The sequence below is a fragment of the Alternaria hordeiaustralica genome (assembly GCF_023758085.1).
Source record: "Alternaria hordeiaustralica strain BMP 2776 chromosome Unknown scaffold_42, whole genome shotgun sequence".
NCBI lineage: Eukaryota > Fungi > Ascomycota > Dothideomycetes > Pleosporales > Pleosporaceae > Alternaria > Alternaria hordeiaustralica.
Window position 1 is genome coordinate 1 of NW_026056814.1, and position 18023 is coordinate 18023.

An 18023-nucleotide genomic window follows, 5' to 3' on the forward strand; every position below is an offset into this window, starting at 1 on the left:
CTTCGAGAATTGACCACCCACACCAATGCCCAAACACCCGCGAAGATGTCGACCCCGCAAGCGAAACGTCGCCGGCTGAACGAAGCCACGAAAACGCTCCAGAAGCCGTTCAAATCGCCGTTCCGCACACCGTTGAAGCCCAGCATAGGCGACGACCCGCCATCCTCAGATCCGCCTGAGGTCCACACTCCTGCGCTTGATACACCTAGGACAACCACCGCTCCTGCTAGAAGTACCGCCCCTGCAGGCAATGGCGCACAGCAAGCGGCCACCTGTACCGCCTCTATGCAACCCCCCAAAACGCCAGCAACGTCTAAGGTGACACCACGTGTCTCGAAACCTCTCGTCTCACGTCCGAACCTATCTACCCCGTCACGTGTCGCGTCGAAGAAGGCACCGTCGAAACCCTCGGTCGCACGCGAGATCATGCAAATCCGCAATGAGATCCAGATGCTTACACAAGCTCAGACCCTGGCAACGTCTACAAAGGATGACGACCTGGTCGTACTGGTCGACAAATGGCGTACAGCAAGTCGTGCGGCGGCGGAAGAGCTGTTTGGTAGCACTAGAGACAGGGTTAACAGAATGGGCGGGGTAGGCGCATGGAAGGAACGTGAAAAAGAATCCAAGGAACGGCAGATGCAATGGGATAAAGAAGAGATGGAGGCGGAACGTGAGAAGATGGAGGAGGCGAAAGAGAGTGGTGAGGTCTCTGAAGAAGCGTATGATCGCTACGCCGAGATGGATTCGGAGAGGGACAAAGGAGAGGAGGAGAAGGAGACGTTTAAGGGAGCAGACGATGATGTGAGTGCACGGATGTGTACATGCAAGTCGTTATACTAATGTTGAAGCAGTCGTTCACGATGGACATGATGCTCAAGACCCTTAACATCGACCTCAAGCTCATCGGCTACAACAAAGAGGCGCAGAGGTGGGATGGTTGATGATTTCGATCGAACAGCCAACAACACTCTTCGATATGCCTCGACTATTTCAAGTCTAAAGCTCATAAGCATAAGCGACTGGAAGTTGCGCGCATCACAAGATACGGACTCGCGCTGCGATGGTAATGCCAGATACGAATTGTAAGTCAACGCCTGAGACCTTTGATTTGTTACATGACTGATGCTATCAGAATGATTGTTTACAGAGATACCCTTATGAACTATATTTACTACACACCCAATGCAACGTGTTATACACATCGGACACCATTCGTAGATGACAAATGCGATGCTGATGACGTCATTCTTGCTCCACCGAAAGCCTACTAGCATGTTCATCCTCCGCATATGTATTTCCTGTGTAATCATTGTCTCCTCACCGTCAGTCACGACAAAACAGTCCCGAGGTTTCACACGAATTGAACTATCATCTCAAACCATCCGTCTTACTTACCCTTATACAACTTACCCTTACCATGTCACTCAAAGACCAAACCGTCCTCATCACAGGGGCTTCGATGGGCATCGGCGCCGCTATTGCGCGTCGACTAGCCGCTGAAAGCGCAACACTCATCCTCTTTGCACGCTCAGACGTCAAGCTAAAGGCCCTCTCCGACGAACTCAAGAAAGAGCACAAAGACTTGAAGATCTTCACATCAGTCGTCGACGTACAAGACCACACATCCCTCAGCACCGCCGTCTCAAACATCGTCCAGCAAGTCTCCCACATCGATGTCCTCATCAACAATGCTGGTCTAGCTATAGGCGCGCCGTCACGCTTCCCTGACCTCAAGATCCAAGATATCATCACAATGACGAGCACCAACATCAATGGGTACATGTTCGCTGCTTATACGGTGTTGAACGAGGGAAAGATGAAGGAGCGTGGCAAGGGAACGATTCTGAACGTGACTAGCACCACGGGACTAGAGGTACCGCCTTTCCCAGGCGAGGCTGTCTATCATGCTAGCAAAGCGTGCCAAGAGGCTTTCACAAACGTGCTGAGGACAGAGTTAGTGGGTACTGATATCAAAGTTCTCGCGTTACGGCCCGGTGTTGTGGCAACAAACTTCCATGAACAACGGTATGGCTTCATTCCCTTCTTCATTATTTCAGCGCTGCGGTGGAGTTCCGAGCTGACAAAACATGCAGTGTTGGATACGAAAAGCAGAGCTACGACACTTTCATGTCGGGCTTCGAGCCTCTTGTTGCGCCGGATATTGCGGAAGCGGCTGCGTTCATGCTGAGCCAGAAGGATAGGGTTAGTGTGAAGGCGTTGGATGTCGTGCCTACTGCACAGAGGAGTTTGCAGGTTTTCGATCGGGAGTGGAATAGTAGGGATGAGGGGAGGAAAGAGGAGAAGATGGGGAGCTAAGCAAGAGTGGAGTTGGAATGATAGCTGGCTGGGTGAAGTCAACCCTGGTTTGGATCAGCTAAGAGTGTCTGATGTAGCGATTATAGCTTTGAGCTGGGCGTCAGCATCTTCTGAACGAGCTCAACGACGCGCTCGGCGGTGCCCCTGCAAGAAACATTAGTATCGTACTGTCGACACAGCCGAGCTTCAGGGTACTCACCACGAAGACTGGTATCCCGCACCAGCATGTCCATAGCAATGCACAACCGGAACCTTCCACTTGCCCATCTCCGTCTCAATCCTCGGACCGCCCTTACGTGACGCTAGATACTGTCAGCCAGCTCCCATAAAACCACTTCCACATCGATACTTACGCCTCAAGCCCACATTCCGCCCAATAACCTGCAGATCCTCCGGCTTCCCCAACTCAGGACACAACTCACAGCACCGCTTCATGATATCCTGACCGAGCTCTTCATCCCACTCTTCACTCCAATCGTTGTCCTGTCGACTGCCACCTAGAATCACGCCGCCGCCTAGCGGACGGGGGAAAACGTAGGTTGTCGTGGGATCGATTCTCTTCGGAGAGCGGAAAGACCTAGTTCGGTTCGTTAGTTAAATTGGATACACAGAGAATAGTCGGGTCTGGGGCGGAGGAAGGCAAGTAGAATAGCAGTTTCGTACTTGACTCGTTCCATTTCATACATTCTGGTGATTGGCGTTTTTGGTTCGGCGACGAGTAGTGTCTGACCACGTGTTGGGTACAGATTCGTGTCCTTGATGTCGGAGAGCTTGAGGGAGCCGAGACCGGTGCAGTTTACCAGGAGGGTGGTGGATGGGTGGTCGCTTAGGACCTCTGCGACGGAAGGGTAGTGTCGGCGCACGAGACTGATGCCTTTGCACAGGGCTTGAGCTTGGAGCCTGGTACAATATCAGTCTTGCGAAGTATCAATGGCACTGAAGCTAGGACTTTGCATCATGGGAATGAGGATCAGGAATACGTACCACTGCAGATAAACCTGGGTGTTGATCCTGAACGTACTTGGGAACTCGAATCCAAAGTTCGCTCCCTCGGGCAACTCACTTCCACCCAACTTCCTCAAACCCCCGACTAACTCATCATACCACACCTTACCCGTCGCCTCCGTCAAAACGCCCGCTTCTTCAATCGGCTCATCGAATGCAGCCCACATACCCATTCTCCCCAGACCCGCTTCATTCCCTCCTCCATTTACCCCATCGATGCCTTCCGTCTCACCAGCCTTCAGAGTCTGACAACCAAACACACTCTTCCCGTCGATAAGCTCACCGAATCGGTGGAAGGTGACCTCGTCGTATTTCTCAAGTGGCCCGTTGTCGTGGGCCATAGAAGACCAGTTGGCGCCCGCCCAGGGCGATGTGTATTCTATAGAGCGGTCACCGGGGAAGTGCTTCGCTACTACAGTTATCTTGGCAGTGGGGTACGTGTGGGATAGGACGAGTGAGGTTGTTAGACCGATTACGCCGGCGCCGAGGATGAGGATGTGTTGTTGGTCTTTTTGGGAAGCCATGATGGGTGGTTGGGTGAGAATAGATAGCTTGAATATGGGAGATGTTTGAGGGTGTTGATGATGAGATGCTTTGATGACAGTTAGGCTGAAGTGCGAGTTCTGCGTCGAACCTAGTTTGGATATCAAATGCTCAAGCGTTGCACGAAGCTATATACGAAGCTATATGAATGTCAATGACTCATCTCCATCATACATTCGGTACAGCGGAGTAAGATTCACCCATACCTTGTACGCTATCCCGAGTCTCACCAGCCTATTCCGACGGTAAACAGCGACTGTCTTATACACGGTATTGTACAAGAACCAAATCGACGCAAGCTCGATGGAGCATGTAAGTAGTCGCGTAGATCACACTGAATTGAATGACAGTATTGCTTGATCAGTGAGATGTGTTGTCAAGTGTCGATTACAGAGGTCGAGCGAGGATGCAGATAACGCACCGATGGCATTCCGATCGGAATGAGCGGTTCCGGACAAGCGTACACTACAAACCACGCCCAGGTACGGTCCTGAACGTCGAGCTGCTTGGACTCATTGCATGCATGGATCACTGGTGATGAGCTAGATAAGTCTGTTGGAGATAAAATAGGGTATCATTCAAAGTAGGGAGAGATTGTATGGACAAGACTATGAACAGGGTCCAGAACGCATTATTATGTACCGAAAGATCAGCCAACTTTTACAGTCCATTTTCCGTGCACCCAAGACACAAAAAGAAATATTATGCCGACTGCTTCATAAACCAATCTGAGCTCGCATCAACCATGTAATTGGTAATGTTCGACTCGTTTCCAAACCCGCCGTCTGGCAATTGGATGTTGCCGTCTGGCGCAGGGTAACTCATGGCTCCGTCTATCGACACAGGGAGTCGAGGCATGTTGAAGAAGTCGAACACATCGAGATACTCTAGCTCATTCGCTGCAGGTGTTCGAGCTGGAGTCACCGATGGTATCTTCAGATTTTGTTTGTTGCTGAGCTTGGGTTGGCGGGATATGAGGAAGTCGAGATCGAATGCACATCGTCGCATGTCGGCGAGGATCTTTACGGTTGAAGGTGTTACGCGTTCACCATTCGCACCAGCCGGAGTGTCCTGGCTCTCTTGATATTCGGAAAGTACGCGTGAAAGAAGACTTGCATAGCGCGTGCCTACTTCCCAGTACTGACCCATGTCCTGGAGAGTGCTGACAAGGAGGTTGATGGATTGATCGACTCGGTGATCGATGGTGGATCCGTGGACCAAGAGAACACGTGCGGCTACCCAGAGCGAGAATGCGAAGGGCGGGCCAAGTTTGCTCAGCAAACCGTTGTCGCGTACGGTAGCACACAAGGCTGTGATATTCTCAACAGCACTGAGACACCGCTGGCTAGCGCTGAAGGACGGTGTGAAGATGGGTGAACGATGGGTAGGGTACGCCGCAGATGAGTGAAGACGAATCACAGTGCTGCCAGAGTTAGTTTCTTCCTTAAGGCAAAGGGAAGACAAACTTACGTGTGGAAGGCCGCATGGAGCATCACCAAACCACTATCCAAATTCTGTCCCATACCCGGCTTTGCAAACAATCTCGCAGAGTTGCCAAATTCTTGAGGAAGATTGTACTTCCATTGCTCGATGGCATTGTCAAGCTCACGGTACTCGCTTTGCCAGGTCTCAACGTCGGACAAGGATGTAATGTCTACAGGCTTCTTGAGGAACTTGTGGATGCGTGTGAGAATCCCCAGGACTTCGACGTAGTATGAGAAGGAGCCCAGGTTTTCTGGTCTGTTCATGCTGTAGTCGGATCGTGTCGAAGTGTGGAACCATCGCGTCTCGACGGGCACGTTGCGCGCATACATGTCGTCGCGACACGGCAACCGACGGTCGATCTCCTTTTCGTCGAGAGCGAATTCGAAAGCCGTGGCAACGGTCGCGTATCGGTCTAAGACGTAGATCATCCAGAAAAGGCGGCGTCGGCTCTCTTCTTCGATCCAGTCCTTGGGCTCAGGCAGCGTCATGGCGCGCAAGGTGTATATTGACGCAAATTGTGGAGCGACGCTCGGTGAGTAGCTTTCGACTGATACTCCTAGCTGGACGACTGAGCGCGTAATTAGAGCCAGAAGGTTCCAGCCGGGAGGGCCATTGGAGCAGCCAACAACGTCCAGAGCGAGGATCACAAGCGCCTGCAACGACTTTACAGAGCTGTTCTCGATGCCATACAGCAAGACCTTCTCTTTGGAGTTCTTATGGTAGCGCGTGCGCTTCTCGGCAGTCAAGCGCTGGTCGGTAGAGAACTTGACAGTTGTCGCGACAACTGCGTGTAGTATGATTCGATCCGCCTCTTCTAGCGTCGCGTCTCCGAAAAGCGAGTTCAGGGTGCTCTGGCGGTGGAGGATGGGACACCAGGTGTTGATGTGCTTGAAGAAAAGATCGACGAGGCCATATAGAAGGTCGTACGGTGGGAAGTCGGCATCCGCGTGACCGAGAGTCCTCGATATGGCCGGCTGGTATTGCTCATTGTATGGTGTGTAGCCATCCCTGGACAAGCCACCGCTCATGCTCACATCCTCGGACTGGTAGCCATTCCCCGTGACCGAGGGGGTGGGTCTATTGTCCGTGACGCCGTTGCCATACTGGTTCTGTATTGCGCTCTGCGAAGGGAACGTGGGCTTCTGTATGAAGAGGGCCGTTTCGGGACGCGGTATATGGGGGGTTTGGATGACGGGCGGGCTTCGGAACGCGGCTACCTCTTGCGGTGACGGGCCGGACGTGGCGACTTGGGTGCTGGAGAGATGGTTGATTTGCGACTGCTGCTGGACGAGGAGCGCTTCGAGCTTGTCTGAGGAAGGCACGATTGTCAGCTGTGGTCGCGATTGCCCTATAGGGTCTCTGGCTGGCGGACAGAAGGAGCGCCCGCTTAGTCAAGGTGCGCGACAGTCGTGACCTCCATCAAGTCCCATCTGGGCACTGTCATGACTGTGGGCGCGCGAAGTTTGCCAGCGATAACGGCAAACTTCAGTCTGCTTATTCAGACCTCGGCTACTCCAGAACAGGGTGGTGAGGATGCGCGACTTACCAAGTCTCGACTCGAGCTCCCGTCCATAGCCAGCGCGCAGGCCGGGCTTCTTGCGCGGAAGGTAGACCTGATGCGATTGAGTATTGGGAGTGATGTCAGTGGATGGCGCAACTGACGCATGCTGAGTGGTTCTTCAAGCACCAGGAACAGGCAGGCGCGCCTCTGTCGCATTTGACTTTTCGCTGCTCTACGCATGGTGAGCCTCAACAGCCTCAATATGTTGTGTCACACTTACTGCATGTCTCACAACTCACAGAAAGCGGCCGCTTCCGCTTGTTCGACGTGCCGCTTTGGCTTCTGTCATGGGCTTCTTCGTCGCTGGAGCGTTCATCACCACTCCAGTCTTGCGCATCGCCAGGAGAGTGGTTGGAGAGCTTCGCAGTGCCGTTTGGACTTGCCGCCTGCTGGTGGGTTGTGCTGGCGTCCATGATGATGAATGCGAATGCGATTGGGGGCGTGCAGGTTCGGAAGAGCTACACCGAGGGTTCTACTCTTGCAGCCCCGCCTGCACGCTCTAGTTCCCTACCCCAGATATCGTAAATCGTATAGACCGGCAAGCGCGCCCTCCGCATCCTTCGATTGGTGGCACCGAGTGGGCCGCTGGCTTTTCGGTACAATACTCGTCAGCAAAAACACATGCTTCGGCCTTGTCCACATTCCGACCTGGGTGCCGAACGCCTCACAGCGACGCCTATTCACGCGTTCGCGCTCCACTTCTTAGCCCAGGTATCAATGGCTCTTCCAAAGTCGTCGCAAATCGTCGCAAATCGCAGCGAGATGGACCGAGGGACCCTCTTGAGCAGACGCGAAGCCTGGCACGCCGCTATTCCGCGGTTTAAATATCATTTCTGACCCTCCGTGCACTTATCTACCCCTCCTCTATACTCTGTGGTCTTCTGCTTTGTCGATTCCACACTCCTCTCCCTAACGTGATCATGCCCTCCACCGAAGAATCTGGCGCAGCGCGCTCCTTCCCGACCATCAAACACGTGCGAACATTCATAACACAGGGCCCCGGCAGCGGCGGAGACTACCATAATGTCGCTGGCGGACATTGGCTCATCGACAGCAAGATCTCCACCCCCATGAGCGGATATGAGCAGTACCGAAAGTCAAGAACTAGCTGGGGAATCAATGTTCTGGGATCTTTCTGTGTAGAGCTCGAGGCCAGTGACGGCACCAAGGGTTTCGCTACTGGCTTTGGCGGGCCGCCAGCGTGCTGGCTAGTCGCTGAGCACTTTGAGCGCTTCTTAATAGGCCAAGGTGAGTATCCAGTTGTGCGACGCTACGAGTCTTCATTCTGATCCAAGCTAGATCCCAGAGACACAAACCACATGTTCGAGCAAATGTACCGTGCGTCCATGTTCTACGGCCGCAAGGGTCTTCCGGTCGCCGTCATCTCAGTCATCGATCTTGCTATTTGGGATCTGCTCGGCCACATCCGCAACGAGCCCGTATACAAGATGCTCGGTGGAGCGACCCGGGAAAGGCTCAACTTCTACTGCACTGGTCCCGAGCCAGCGGCGGCAAAGGAAATGGGCTTTTTCGGCGCCAAGGTACCACTACCATACGGCCCTGGTGAGGGTGTCGAAGGCTTGAAGAAGAATGTCGAGTTCCTTACCAAGCATCGCGAAAGCGTGGGGCCAGACTTTCCCCTCATGGTCGACTGCTACATGAGCTTGAACGTACCCTACACCATCGAAGTGGTCAAGGCCACCGAGCACCTCAACTTGAACTGGTGGGAAGAGTGCTTGTCGCCTGACGACTCAGATGGCTTTGAGCAGATCAAGCGCGCTCACCCCCGCATGAAGTTCACCACTGGCGAACACGAGTACTCACGATATGGCTTCAGGAAACTCATCGAGGGCCGCAACCTGGACATTCTCCAACCCGATGTTATGTGGGTTGGCGGTATGACTGAGCTCATCAAGATCTCGGCCATGGCTGCTGCCTACGATATTCCCGTTGTTCCTCACGCCAGTGGACCATACTCGTACCATTTCGTCGTTTCTCAGGCCAACTCGCCTTTCCAAGAGTACCTCGCGAACTCACCGGATGGCAAGTCTGTGTTGCCCGTGTTCGGCAACCTGTAAGTTTCCCTTCCGCGTGCGCAAAGTGTTGTGCTAATACTGTGCAGCTTCACCAACGAGCCAATTCCCACCAAGGGATATCTCGACGTCAAGACTCTCGACCTTCCAGGCTTTGGTCTTAAGCTGAACCCCAACGCCGGCTTGATCGACGCCACTCGCATACTGAACCCAGCGCCGCAGAAAGCGCTCAAGCCTGCTGAGCCTGAGAAGGCGGAGGTCAACGGACATTAGTAAGATGGTTACACGACGTCATGGCGTTGCGGGAGTTGCATATGGCTTGCTTTTTGGATGGCCTGGTGTTAAGCATTGCGCTGAAGCGGCATATATTTTGCTCGTTGTTTGCTCAACTAGAGGCTTCTGGTTGGGATTGTGTAGTTACGAATGGCATTAAGCGACTGGCCATACTGCTAGCTTTACGATGTAGTCACAGCTCATGAAATACGAAGGGTACACAACAGGTCTAAAATTAGTGACGCGGGCGCTGACGATCTCGGGAGGCTCGATCGCACCCATGTGCAGCAGGGACGCACGCCGAGTGGGGCAACACGAGGCGTCAGTGCTATGCTGCAGTCGAATCTTCATAAGGACGCGGTGAGCCAGCAAGACTGTACCTTTCCACGAATTCAGTGTATATTCCAAGCATACACTTTCGAGATCAATTGCAACCTCTTTCTGCATTGCACGAATTACCCCGCCAATACCCCGCATCACCATGGACGCCATTAAGGATACCGTCAACAGCGCGCTCGAGAAGCTCAACATCACTGGGGGCGCACCCCAGGGCACACCGGCGAAGGAGCCAACAGAGGAGCAGCTGAACGAGCTCAAGGCCAAGTACAAGAAGGCTGGCCAAGAGCAGGTTTTCGTAAGTGCAGCCCGGGCGTTGGTGTTGCAAGTCTGGGAGCACCTCGCTGGACTGTGTGAGCACTGCATGGCTTGCTCAACCCCGCGACGTGCCCCAGGACTTATTCTCTTCACATGCATCTCTGCTGACAGACGCAATTAGGCCTTCTACGACAAGCTCTCCACAGCCGAGAAGGCGACCCTCTTCGAGCAGCTGAGCAACTTCAACCCCGACTACATCAACGAGATCACCGAGCGAGCCCTTCACCCCGCCGAGACCGAAGCCAGCGAGAACAAGCTCGAGCCCCTCCCCGAGAATGCCACATCCTCCGTCCTCTCGTCCTCCCAGGAGGATCTCGACAAATGGTACGACAGCGGACTAGACCTGATCGCCGAGAACAAGGTCGCGGTTGTGCTCATGGCTGGTGGCCAGGGCACCCGTCTGGGCAGCTCAGCGCCCAAGGGATGCTTCGACATTGGCCTTCCTAGCAAGAAGAGCCTGTTCCAGCTGCAGGGTGAGAGGATCAGGAAGGCCGAGATGTTGGCCGCCAAGAAGCACAACAAGGAGAGCGTAACCATCCCGTGGTACGTCATGACCAGCGGGCCTACTCGCGGCCCTACCGCCGACTTCTTCGAGAAGCACAACTACTTTGGCCTGAAGAAGGAGAACGTCGTCATCTTCGAGCAGGGTGTCCTGCCATGCATCTCGAACGAGGGCAAGATCCTGCTGGAGAGCAAGTCAAAGGTACGTTCGCTCTCATCCAGGGTACTGTTAGACCAGGACAACATACTAAGAATAACTAGGTCGCCGTCGCACCCGATGGCAATGGCGGTCTCTACCAAGCTCTCATCCAGTCCGGCGTCGTACAAGACATGGGCAAGCGCGGCATCCAGCACATTCACGCTTACTGTGTCGACAACTGCCTCGTCAAGGTCGCCGACCCCGTCTTCATCGGTTTCTCCGCCTCGAAGAACGTGGACATTGCTACCAAGGTCGTCCGCAAGCGCAACGCCAAGGAGTCCGTTGGTCTCATCCTGCAGAAGAACGGCAAGCCAGATGTTGTCGAATACTCGGAAATCTCTACCGAGGACGCAGAGGCCAAGGACTCCAAGGACTCCAGCCTGCTCAAGTTCCGTGCTGCCAACATTGTCAACCACTACTACTCATACAAGTTTCTCGAGAGCATTCCAGAGTGGGCAAAGAAGCTGCCTCACCACGTCGCCCGCAAGAAGATTCCTTTCGTCAACACCGAGACCGGAGAGACAGTCAAGCCAGAGAAGCCAAATGGCATCAAGCTGGAGCAGTTTGTCTTTGACTGCTTCCCCTTCCTGACTCTCGAGAAGTTTGCATGCATGGAAGTGAAGCGTGAGGACGAGTTCTCGCCCTTGAAGAACGCTCGCGGAACTGGTGAAGACGACCCGGATACCAGCAAGGCGGACATCATGACCCAGGGCAGGAAATGGGTGCAAGCCGCCGGTGCGACTGTCGTTAGCGAGGACTCCGACTCCTACGTCGAAGTTTCACCATTGATCTCCTACGTAAGTTCTCGAGGCTGTTTGAGATATGAGACTATATGCTAATCGAAAACAGGGTGGCGAAGGCCTTGACTTCCTCAAGAGCAGGACAATCAAGGCACCTGCGGTCATCGAGTCTGAAGACTAGAAGACCTACAAATCTCGATGCAACATGCAAACGCCCCGAGACTTTCTCTTCGGAACGGCACAGTAGAGTAAGGAATATGGCCACTCACTCTTACAACAGAAGCTCCACTACTGTTGGCATTGAATAATACATAGACACGAATACTTATGAATATATCGGCCACTTGCCTCTTCGGCGCCTCTAACATATCTGGACCTCCCAAAGGGTGATTACTAACTGACTTGTGGAGAAGCTAACTTTGTGTCCTAGCTCCAGACATGCGACTGCAGCCATGGTGTCATGAAGCGGGGCAGAGACATAGTTCACGAGCTGGCGGCAGCAGCGGAGGAATTGGAAAAGATAGGTCAGGGGCCGACGGCATGAGGAAAGCGCCTTTGCTGCACGAGGATAGGAGACAGAAGTTGTCTAGGGTGAAGAGGGTAAGGTTGCAGTCGTTTGAAACGTCGCATGATGCAATTGGGGGCCGTTTGGGACGCACTTTCGACCTCGGGAAGAACCAGATTGCGCATTTCGCTAGCGCACGGAGCAGGGACCACCGTCATGGGAGATGCATTTTGCCCGTTGCCCGAACATTCCACGATCCCCTCATTCTCTCACCACATACACCACTGGCAGGAGGTTGAAGAAGTGTTGCAGCGGGAAGAAGGTCTGGAAAGTTGAAAGAAAGTAGGTCGCGCCTGCCGAGGATTCCTCCGTCTCGAGGGTGCGCGCGAGGTTCCGCCCTGGCGCGTGCTCCGTCCGCAGTCTTTACCCCTCGACAACAGCCCCTCGAAAAATCTGCGACTGACTGGCGAACGCAGGTGAAGAAATTGAAGAAGTAAACGAAGCAGGTACGTGCGCCTATCAATCCTGCTGTTCGGCGCGCACTCCCTCGAGCAAACCAGAGGATCAAAGCACACGTCGCAGCAAACACACCACCAACCGCCCCTCATTCGCGATCCACTCCTCCTCGCTGCTCACACAACCACCGACTACATACTTATACGCTGCCCAGATATACGCAGAGAAACATCATCATGTCTTCTCTATCTCGTCGTGCGTGCTTCAAGTGCGGAAACGTTGGCCACTACGCCGGTAAGCGATATCCGCGCATCTGCTCGGCGCGCGCGCTGCAGTCGCATGATCGGGACATGTATCGCGAACATCGTCTCTGGCTGCGGTATCTGCATCGCGTGACCTCGCGCAACGAGGCAACTTCCACAAGATAATGCGACTAACAATAACGCGCAGAGGTCTGCTCTTCGTCTGAGAGGCTCTGCTACAACTGTAAGACCACACCTAACCACCACTTGCGACTATGGACTAACCTTTGCACAGGCAAGCAGCCAGGCCACGAGTCCAACGGATGCCCGCACCCACGCACCACCGAGAGTACGTCACCCCGAGTCCTGGCGCATGTCGAGAACAGAGGCGGCTATACATCCAGAGAATGAAGGACTGACAGAGAAACAGCCAAGCAGTGCTATCACTGCCAGGGTCTCGGACACGTCCAGGCTGACTGCCCAACTCTGCGCCTGAGCGGAGCCGGCACCAGCGGACGTTGCTACAGCTGCGGTATCGCCGGCCACCTTGCCCGCAACTGTCCCAACCCTGGAATGGGTCGCGGCGCTGGTGCTCCTCGTGGCGGTTACGGAGGAGGTTTCCGTGGCGGTTTCGCTGGCGGCGCTCGCCCGGCCACCTGCTACAAGTGCGGTGGACCCAACCACTTTGCCCGCGACTGCCAGGCCCAAGCCATGAAGTGCTACGCCTGCGGCAAGCTTGGTGAGTAAACTGAGCGCATCCCTAGTTACAATTCCTGACCAAACTAGGCCACATCTCCCGCGACTGCACTGCTCCCAACGGCGGCCCATTGAACACTGCCGGCAAGACCTGCTACCGCTGCGGCGAGACCGGTCACATCTCCCGCGACTGCACACAGGCTGAGGTCAACGGCGATGCTACCGCTGCCCCTGTCGCTGCTGCTCCCGTCCCGGCCGCTGCCCCCACCGCTACTGTCGCTTAGACGACTGTGAGCTAAGCCAGAGGTCCACCATTGAGTAACATCGCGGCGACCACTGGCCTACCCAGCATGCATCTCCATGCCTTCCCTTAGTTTGTCATTTCATCACAATCGTTTTCCTGGCCAATCTCAGCATCATATCGGCATATCTCACGCATTCACGAGTCATCAACGGATACGGCAAAAGTTCTTCACGATTCTTACACTGATACCCCACGAACATTGTATCCCTTACTTCAACCATTCTACCATTATTTCGACAGACGACGGCTTGGCGATTTGGACGGCGGCCTGTCTGTATGCAAGTGATTTGGATCGACTGCGGCTTCGGCAGAAGCGTTGTTGATGCGAATTTGCTTGGATAGATCAGGTTCGCTTATGGAGCTGGAGGCGGCTGTGGTGGTTTGGTGTGGAAAGAGTGCCCCCAGGGGTTGAGGGGGAAGAGTGAAGGAGACTGTGTGTTTGTCGGGAGCTGAGTCGGTATATCTGTCTGTTATCATGTTTATACTTCTTTGTGCTTGCATATGATAGATCTAGATTGTATCATCTATTTCGAATATATGCAATCTCATGAACAATTATTTTCAAGTTTTGACTTCAATGCCGACACTAGTCACGGCCGCAAGCATCTAAACTACCCAAACTTAAGATCTGTCGCGATGTCTGTTTATGAACATACCAGGCAGGGACGTACATTACTGTCTTTGTATTCGGACTCTTCCTACGATCGAGCCGGTGCAAGTTCAGCTATATCTCAGGGTTGAAGGCTATCGCGTTGGTGGTGGCTGCTCCTTCCTTCCTCTCATTCACACACGTGGAGTTGAGCCTAGTGCTCCTTCCCATCATGCCTTCCTTCATGATCTCACCTCCGCAGGATTTTCTCCGTCCTTTCCTCGCATTGTTCGCACCTTCACTCGCAAACGCATCATTCGCAATTCGCTCGTATCGTTTCTTTTCATCTCATCTCGCGTCAGTCATCACCAGCAGTTACTATGGGTGCTTCTTCAGTAGCCAGCGACGACTCGAATAACGATGTGAGTGACTGCCTCTTTCCACAGTAAGACTGATCTTGACTAACCTCACAAAGGACGGCTTCATTGTCGACATCGATGCGATTCAAGCGCACGGCATCGGCGCTGTCGACATTTCGAAGCTCAAGTCAAACGGCTACTATACGATCGCGTCGGTGCATTCGGCTACTCGTCGCAACCTCCTCAAGATCAAGGGCTTCAGTGAGATCAAGGTTGACAAAGTCAAAGACGCCATCGCCAAATGCCAGGTGCGTCACTGCAGTAGGCCAGCACTTGAGTGCGCATCACTGACATACGTCGCAGCCTTCTGGTGGAGGCTTCCAGACCGCTCATGAGCTCGGGCATCTACGCAAGCGTGTCATCAAGATCTCTACTGGTAGCAAGGCACTCGATGCAGTCCTCGGAGGGTGAGTGCACACCCAGTCGATTCTCTTTGGGTTGCCGCTGACGGTAAACAGTGGCTTCCAAACCATGAGCATCAGTGAGGTCTTCGGAGAGTTCCGCTGCGGAAAGACCCAGTTGTCACACACCATGTCCGTCATTGCGCAGCTGCCGAAGGATATGGGTGGTGCAGAAGGCAAAGTAGCATACATCGGTACGTTGGATGTCGCTCTCTTCGAACGCCGCTGACCACAATGCAGATACCGAAGGTACCTTCCGGCCTGAGAGGATAGCCCAAATCGCTGAGCGCTTTGGAGTCGACCCTGAGACTGGTGGGTACCGTTCTCACATCCCTATCGCGTCTCTACTGACCGTCCATAGCCCAAGACAACATCACCTATGCTCGCGCTGTTAACTCGGAGCATCAGATGGAGCTGCTCAACAAAGTCGCCGAGTTCTTCGTCAGCAACGAGTACCGACTACTCATCATCGACAGCATCATGGCCCTGTTTCGTGTCGATTATACAGGTCGAGGTGAACTGAATGAGCGCCAGCAGAAGCTCAACCAGTTCCTCTCCAAGTTAACGCATGTCGCTGAAGGTGCGCGATAGATTACTCCCAATCTTTGATATCTGCTAACATCACTCAGAGTTCAATGTCGCTGTGCTATTGACAAACCAAGTTCAGAGTGACCCTGGTGCGAGCGCTCTCTTCGCTGGCGCAGACGGTCGCAAGCCGATCGGTGGCCACATTCTTGCTCACGCCTCTGCTACGAGGATTCTGCTCCGTAAGGGTCGGGGTGAGGAGCGTGTTGCCAAGATCCAAGACTCTCCCGGTATGTCATCCTTCGTTGCTACTACTCTTGCTACCTCTACTGACAGACTGCGTTAGACATGCCGGAGAAGGAGGCGACGTACATCATTACCAACGGCGGTATCAACGACCCGGAGAAGGTGTGACAGATATGTAGTGATCTCGCTTCGGTGCATCTATGAGGGAAGATTTACGAACAGGTGGCGGTTTACGAGACGGAGTAATGTACTTCTATGATTCTCAATCATGAGAAGGCTTGAAGTGGATAAATTCCTTAGTAGTCGCATTGCAGTAGTCTACGAACAGCAAGTCTACAGCTTTATAGTAAGATTGTACATGTCTAGGCCCACCGCAACTGCAGTGACCGCAGCAATGTATGCGACGAGTATTGCCATGGACTGCACAACACTCATGTGCAAGGTCGGGAACGTCATGTTAACCAAACCCGTGAGCAGATTCGCCACAAGGAAGACTGCAAGACCATTGCGGTTGAAAGCATAAAGAACAGTGCTGGTAGCATCCCTGCTTCTCCGCGATTCCTCGCTTTTGGTCGTAGCTTTGTACAAGTTCGGAAAGAGGATACTTTCGATAGCGTAACAAATGGTAATTTGGTAGCTGTTGAACGACGAGACCCAGAGGAAATAGGGCAGATTGGCTAGGCGGCGCGATACAGGGAGTCGAAGACCGTAGTAGCTAGTTGAGAAGTAGAATAACCCTGTCCAAAGCATGGAGGTCATGATCAGCTTTCCGAATGTGGATTGCCGAAGCTTCGTCTGGAATGACGCATCCTTTGGGATCTGCTGTTGCCTAGGTAGTGCGGAGGCGCCCAAAGATTGGCCTGCAAGGAAAATGGCGAGATAGCCGAAGAAAGAGAATATGCCTTCTCGGTTCTGAGAGAAAAGATCCGTGCGTGGGGCTATTAGGATGAAGGACCCGAGGGAGGTCCAGTCCAAAGCGATCTCGTAGACGGCAGCCAAAGTAAACGAGAGGATGGCGTAAGAAGGTACCAAGTCAAAGGCTGTCTGGAAGAGGGCAGCGAATGGCGGAAGGAAGCCTAGGGTAAAGAAGAAGTTCCAGTGTACCCCATATTCCGTGACATGCTCGGCGTAGTCCAGTCCTTTTACAGAGATGAGCCTTATAACGCCTAGGACGAGAAGGGGAATCGCGTGTCTGAACGATGCTGTCAGGCGCCTTGACAGTGACTGACGGCCAGCTCCCTCTTTGAGAGACGCCCGGACAGACACTACACCAGCAGTAAAGACGAAAGATCCCACACCCATATCCATGAGCGATGTACCCCAGTTCTCCACTTTGGCAAAACGCCGAGGAAAGACGCGGAAGTCGACTGCCAGAATAGCAACACACGTTATAACCATCATCGCGCCCCGATAGTTCGTTATAAACGGCTTGACGGGCAGCGCATCGAGCTTCGTGTCCTTTTCCGACCTATCAATCTTCGGTGGCCTTGGAGCGTCCTTCACCGCGACCGGTTTCTCGAAGACGTATAGCGTGATTGCCGGGAGCAGCAGAAGGAGATTTAGGATCCATGGCGAGGAGGAGTATATGGTAGTCGCGAACAACGTGGCGCCGCAGTTGAGCAGGAAGTCGACGAGGAAGGCAGGCGGCGTGTACGGCGTGAAGAGGCGCATGCGCGACTGGATGACCGACCAAAGTAGAATGCTCAGCTGTGCATGCGGTTAGTAAGAGTGCATTGCTTGAGTAGTGGGTGTGTGTACGGTACAGGCATTGCGAGCGAGACGCTGTTCACGTCTGCTACGGAGCTCCCGGTGTGTCCGGACACCCAGGCCTCCTTCATTTGCTTGTATGTCTTCGCCATGATGCTAGAAAGAGCGTTGCGCGAGTTGGTCGTCTACTATACAGTGCAATGGTTGGTGCACATGTGTATCATGACGCGTCTGGCTGGCCTTTTCGCAAACAGAACATGGCCCGAGCTTTGATGACCTCACACATCGCGACTTCCACTCTCCTCTTCCATACGCTGCACAACGTGATGTAGAGAGTATGGCCAAAATCCAGGGACTAGCAGTTAAATTTGACACCGAAATCATGGAACGGTATGTGATTTTCACCAGGGATGCCAGAAAGAGCAGGAGTGCACTGCACGTGTCCGGACTTCCTCTTTCACCATCACTGCTCCTCCATGAGTAGACGCGTCCGTGCGCAGAACTCCAGATCTGGCAGCTACAATAGAAACTTCAGGCGCCTTCCCACCGCATCGCGACCGCCTCGCCCCGACACGTGCCGAACCTTTTTGCTGTGACCTCCTGACAGCTTGTCAAAGCTG

General features: G+C 53.7%; 9 protein-coding genes across 9 annotated transcripts; 6 read left to right on the plus strand and 3 right to left on the minus strand.

Annotated features, from left to right (window-relative positions):
• Positions 1 to 45: 45 nt before the first annotated feature.
• J4E84_010489 (uncharacterized protein) lies at positions 46 to 944 on the plus strand (the record flags this gene model as incomplete). Its single annotated transcript, XM_049393044.1, has 2 exons — positions 46 to 804; positions 855 to 944. The coding sequence occupies 2 exons, from the start codon at positions 46 to 48 to the stop codon at positions 942 to 944; spliced, it is 849 nt and encodes a 282-aa protein (XP_049239174.1).
• A 476-nt stretch (positions 945 to 1420) lies between these two features.
• Positions 1421 to 2319, plus strand: J4E84_010490 (uncharacterized protein; the record flags this gene model as incomplete). The annotated part of the gene is made up of 2 exons (XM_049393045.1): positions 1421 to 2028; positions 2097 to 2319. The coding sequence occupies 2 exons, from the start codon at positions 1421 to 1423 to the stop codon at positions 2317 to 2319; spliced, it is 831 nt and encodes a 276-aa protein (XP_049239175.1).
• A 590-nt stretch (positions 2320 to 2909) lies between these two features.
• Positions 2910 to 3848, minus strand: J4E84_010491 (uncharacterized protein; the record flags this gene model as incomplete). Its single annotated transcript, XM_049393046.1, has 2 exons — positions 2910 to 3219; positions 3304 to 3848. 2 exons carry the CDS (start codon positions 3846 to 3848, stop codon positions 2910 to 2912), a joined length of 855 nt encoding a protein of 284 aa, XP_049239176.1.
• A 721-nt stretch (positions 3849 to 4569) lies between these two features.
• Positions 4570 to 7326, minus strand: J4E84_010492 (uncharacterized protein; the record flags this gene model as incomplete). Its single annotated transcript, XM_049393047.1, has 5 exons — positions 4570 to 5290; positions 5338 to 6661; positions 6899 to 6965; positions 7015 to 7085; positions 7134 to 7326. 5 exons carry the CDS (start codon positions 7324 to 7326, stop codon positions 4570 to 4572), a joined length of 2376 nt encoding a protein of 791 aa, XP_049239177.1.
• Positions 7327 to 7833: 507 nt separating this feature from the next.
• On the plus strand, positions 7834 to 9219 carry J4E84_010493 (uncharacterized protein; the record flags this gene model as incomplete). Its single annotated transcript, XM_049393048.1, has 3 exons — positions 7834 to 8161; positions 8213 to 8987; positions 9036 to 9219. The coding sequence occupies 3 exons, from the start codon at positions 7834 to 7836 to the stop codon at positions 9217 to 9219; spliced, it is 1287 nt and encodes a 428-aa protein (XP_049239178.1).
• Positions 9220 to 9700: 481 nt separating this feature from the next.
• On the plus strand, positions 9701 to 11494 carry J4E84_010494 (uncharacterized protein; the record flags this gene model as incomplete). The annotated part of the gene is made up of 4 exons (XM_049393049.1): positions 9701 to 9853; positions 9995 to 10576; positions 10636 to 11370; positions 11423 to 11494. The coding sequence occupies 4 exons, from the start codon at positions 9701 to 9703 to the stop codon at positions 11492 to 11494; spliced, it is 1542 nt and encodes a 513-aa protein (XP_049239179.1).
• Positions 11495 to 13089: 1595 nt separating this feature from the next.
• On the plus strand, positions 13090 to 13496 carry J4E84_010495 (uncharacterized protein; the record flags this gene model as incomplete). The annotated part of the gene is made up of 2 exons (XM_049393050.1): positions 13090 to 13255; positions 13303 to 13496. 2 exons carry the CDS (start codon positions 13090 to 13092, stop codon positions 13494 to 13496), a joined length of 360 nt encoding a protein of 119 aa, XP_049239180.1.
• Positions 13497 to 14485: 989 nt separating this feature from the next.
• Positions 14486 to 15864, plus strand: DLH1 (carboxymethylenebutenolidase; the record flags this gene model as incomplete). The annotated part of the gene is made up of 8 exons (XM_049393051.1): positions 14486 to 14527; positions 14581 to 14772; positions 14828 to 14931; positions 14983 to 15119; positions 15166 to 15237; positions 15287 to 15505; positions 15555 to 15740; positions 15797 to 15864. 8 exons carry the CDS (start codon positions 14486 to 14488, stop codon positions 15862 to 15864), a joined length of 1020 nt encoding a protein of 339 aa, XP_049239181.1.
• Positions 15865 to 16029: 165 nt separating this feature from the next.
• Positions 16030 to 17555, minus strand: J4E84_010497 (uncharacterized protein; the record flags this gene model as incomplete). The annotated part of the gene is made up of 2 exons (XM_049393052.1): positions 16030 to 17403; positions 17460 to 17555. The coding sequence occupies 2 exons, from the start codon at positions 17553 to 17555 to the stop codon at positions 16030 to 16032; spliced, it is 1470 nt and encodes a 489-aa protein (XP_049239182.1).
• Positions 17556 to 18023: the final 468 nt, after the last annotated feature.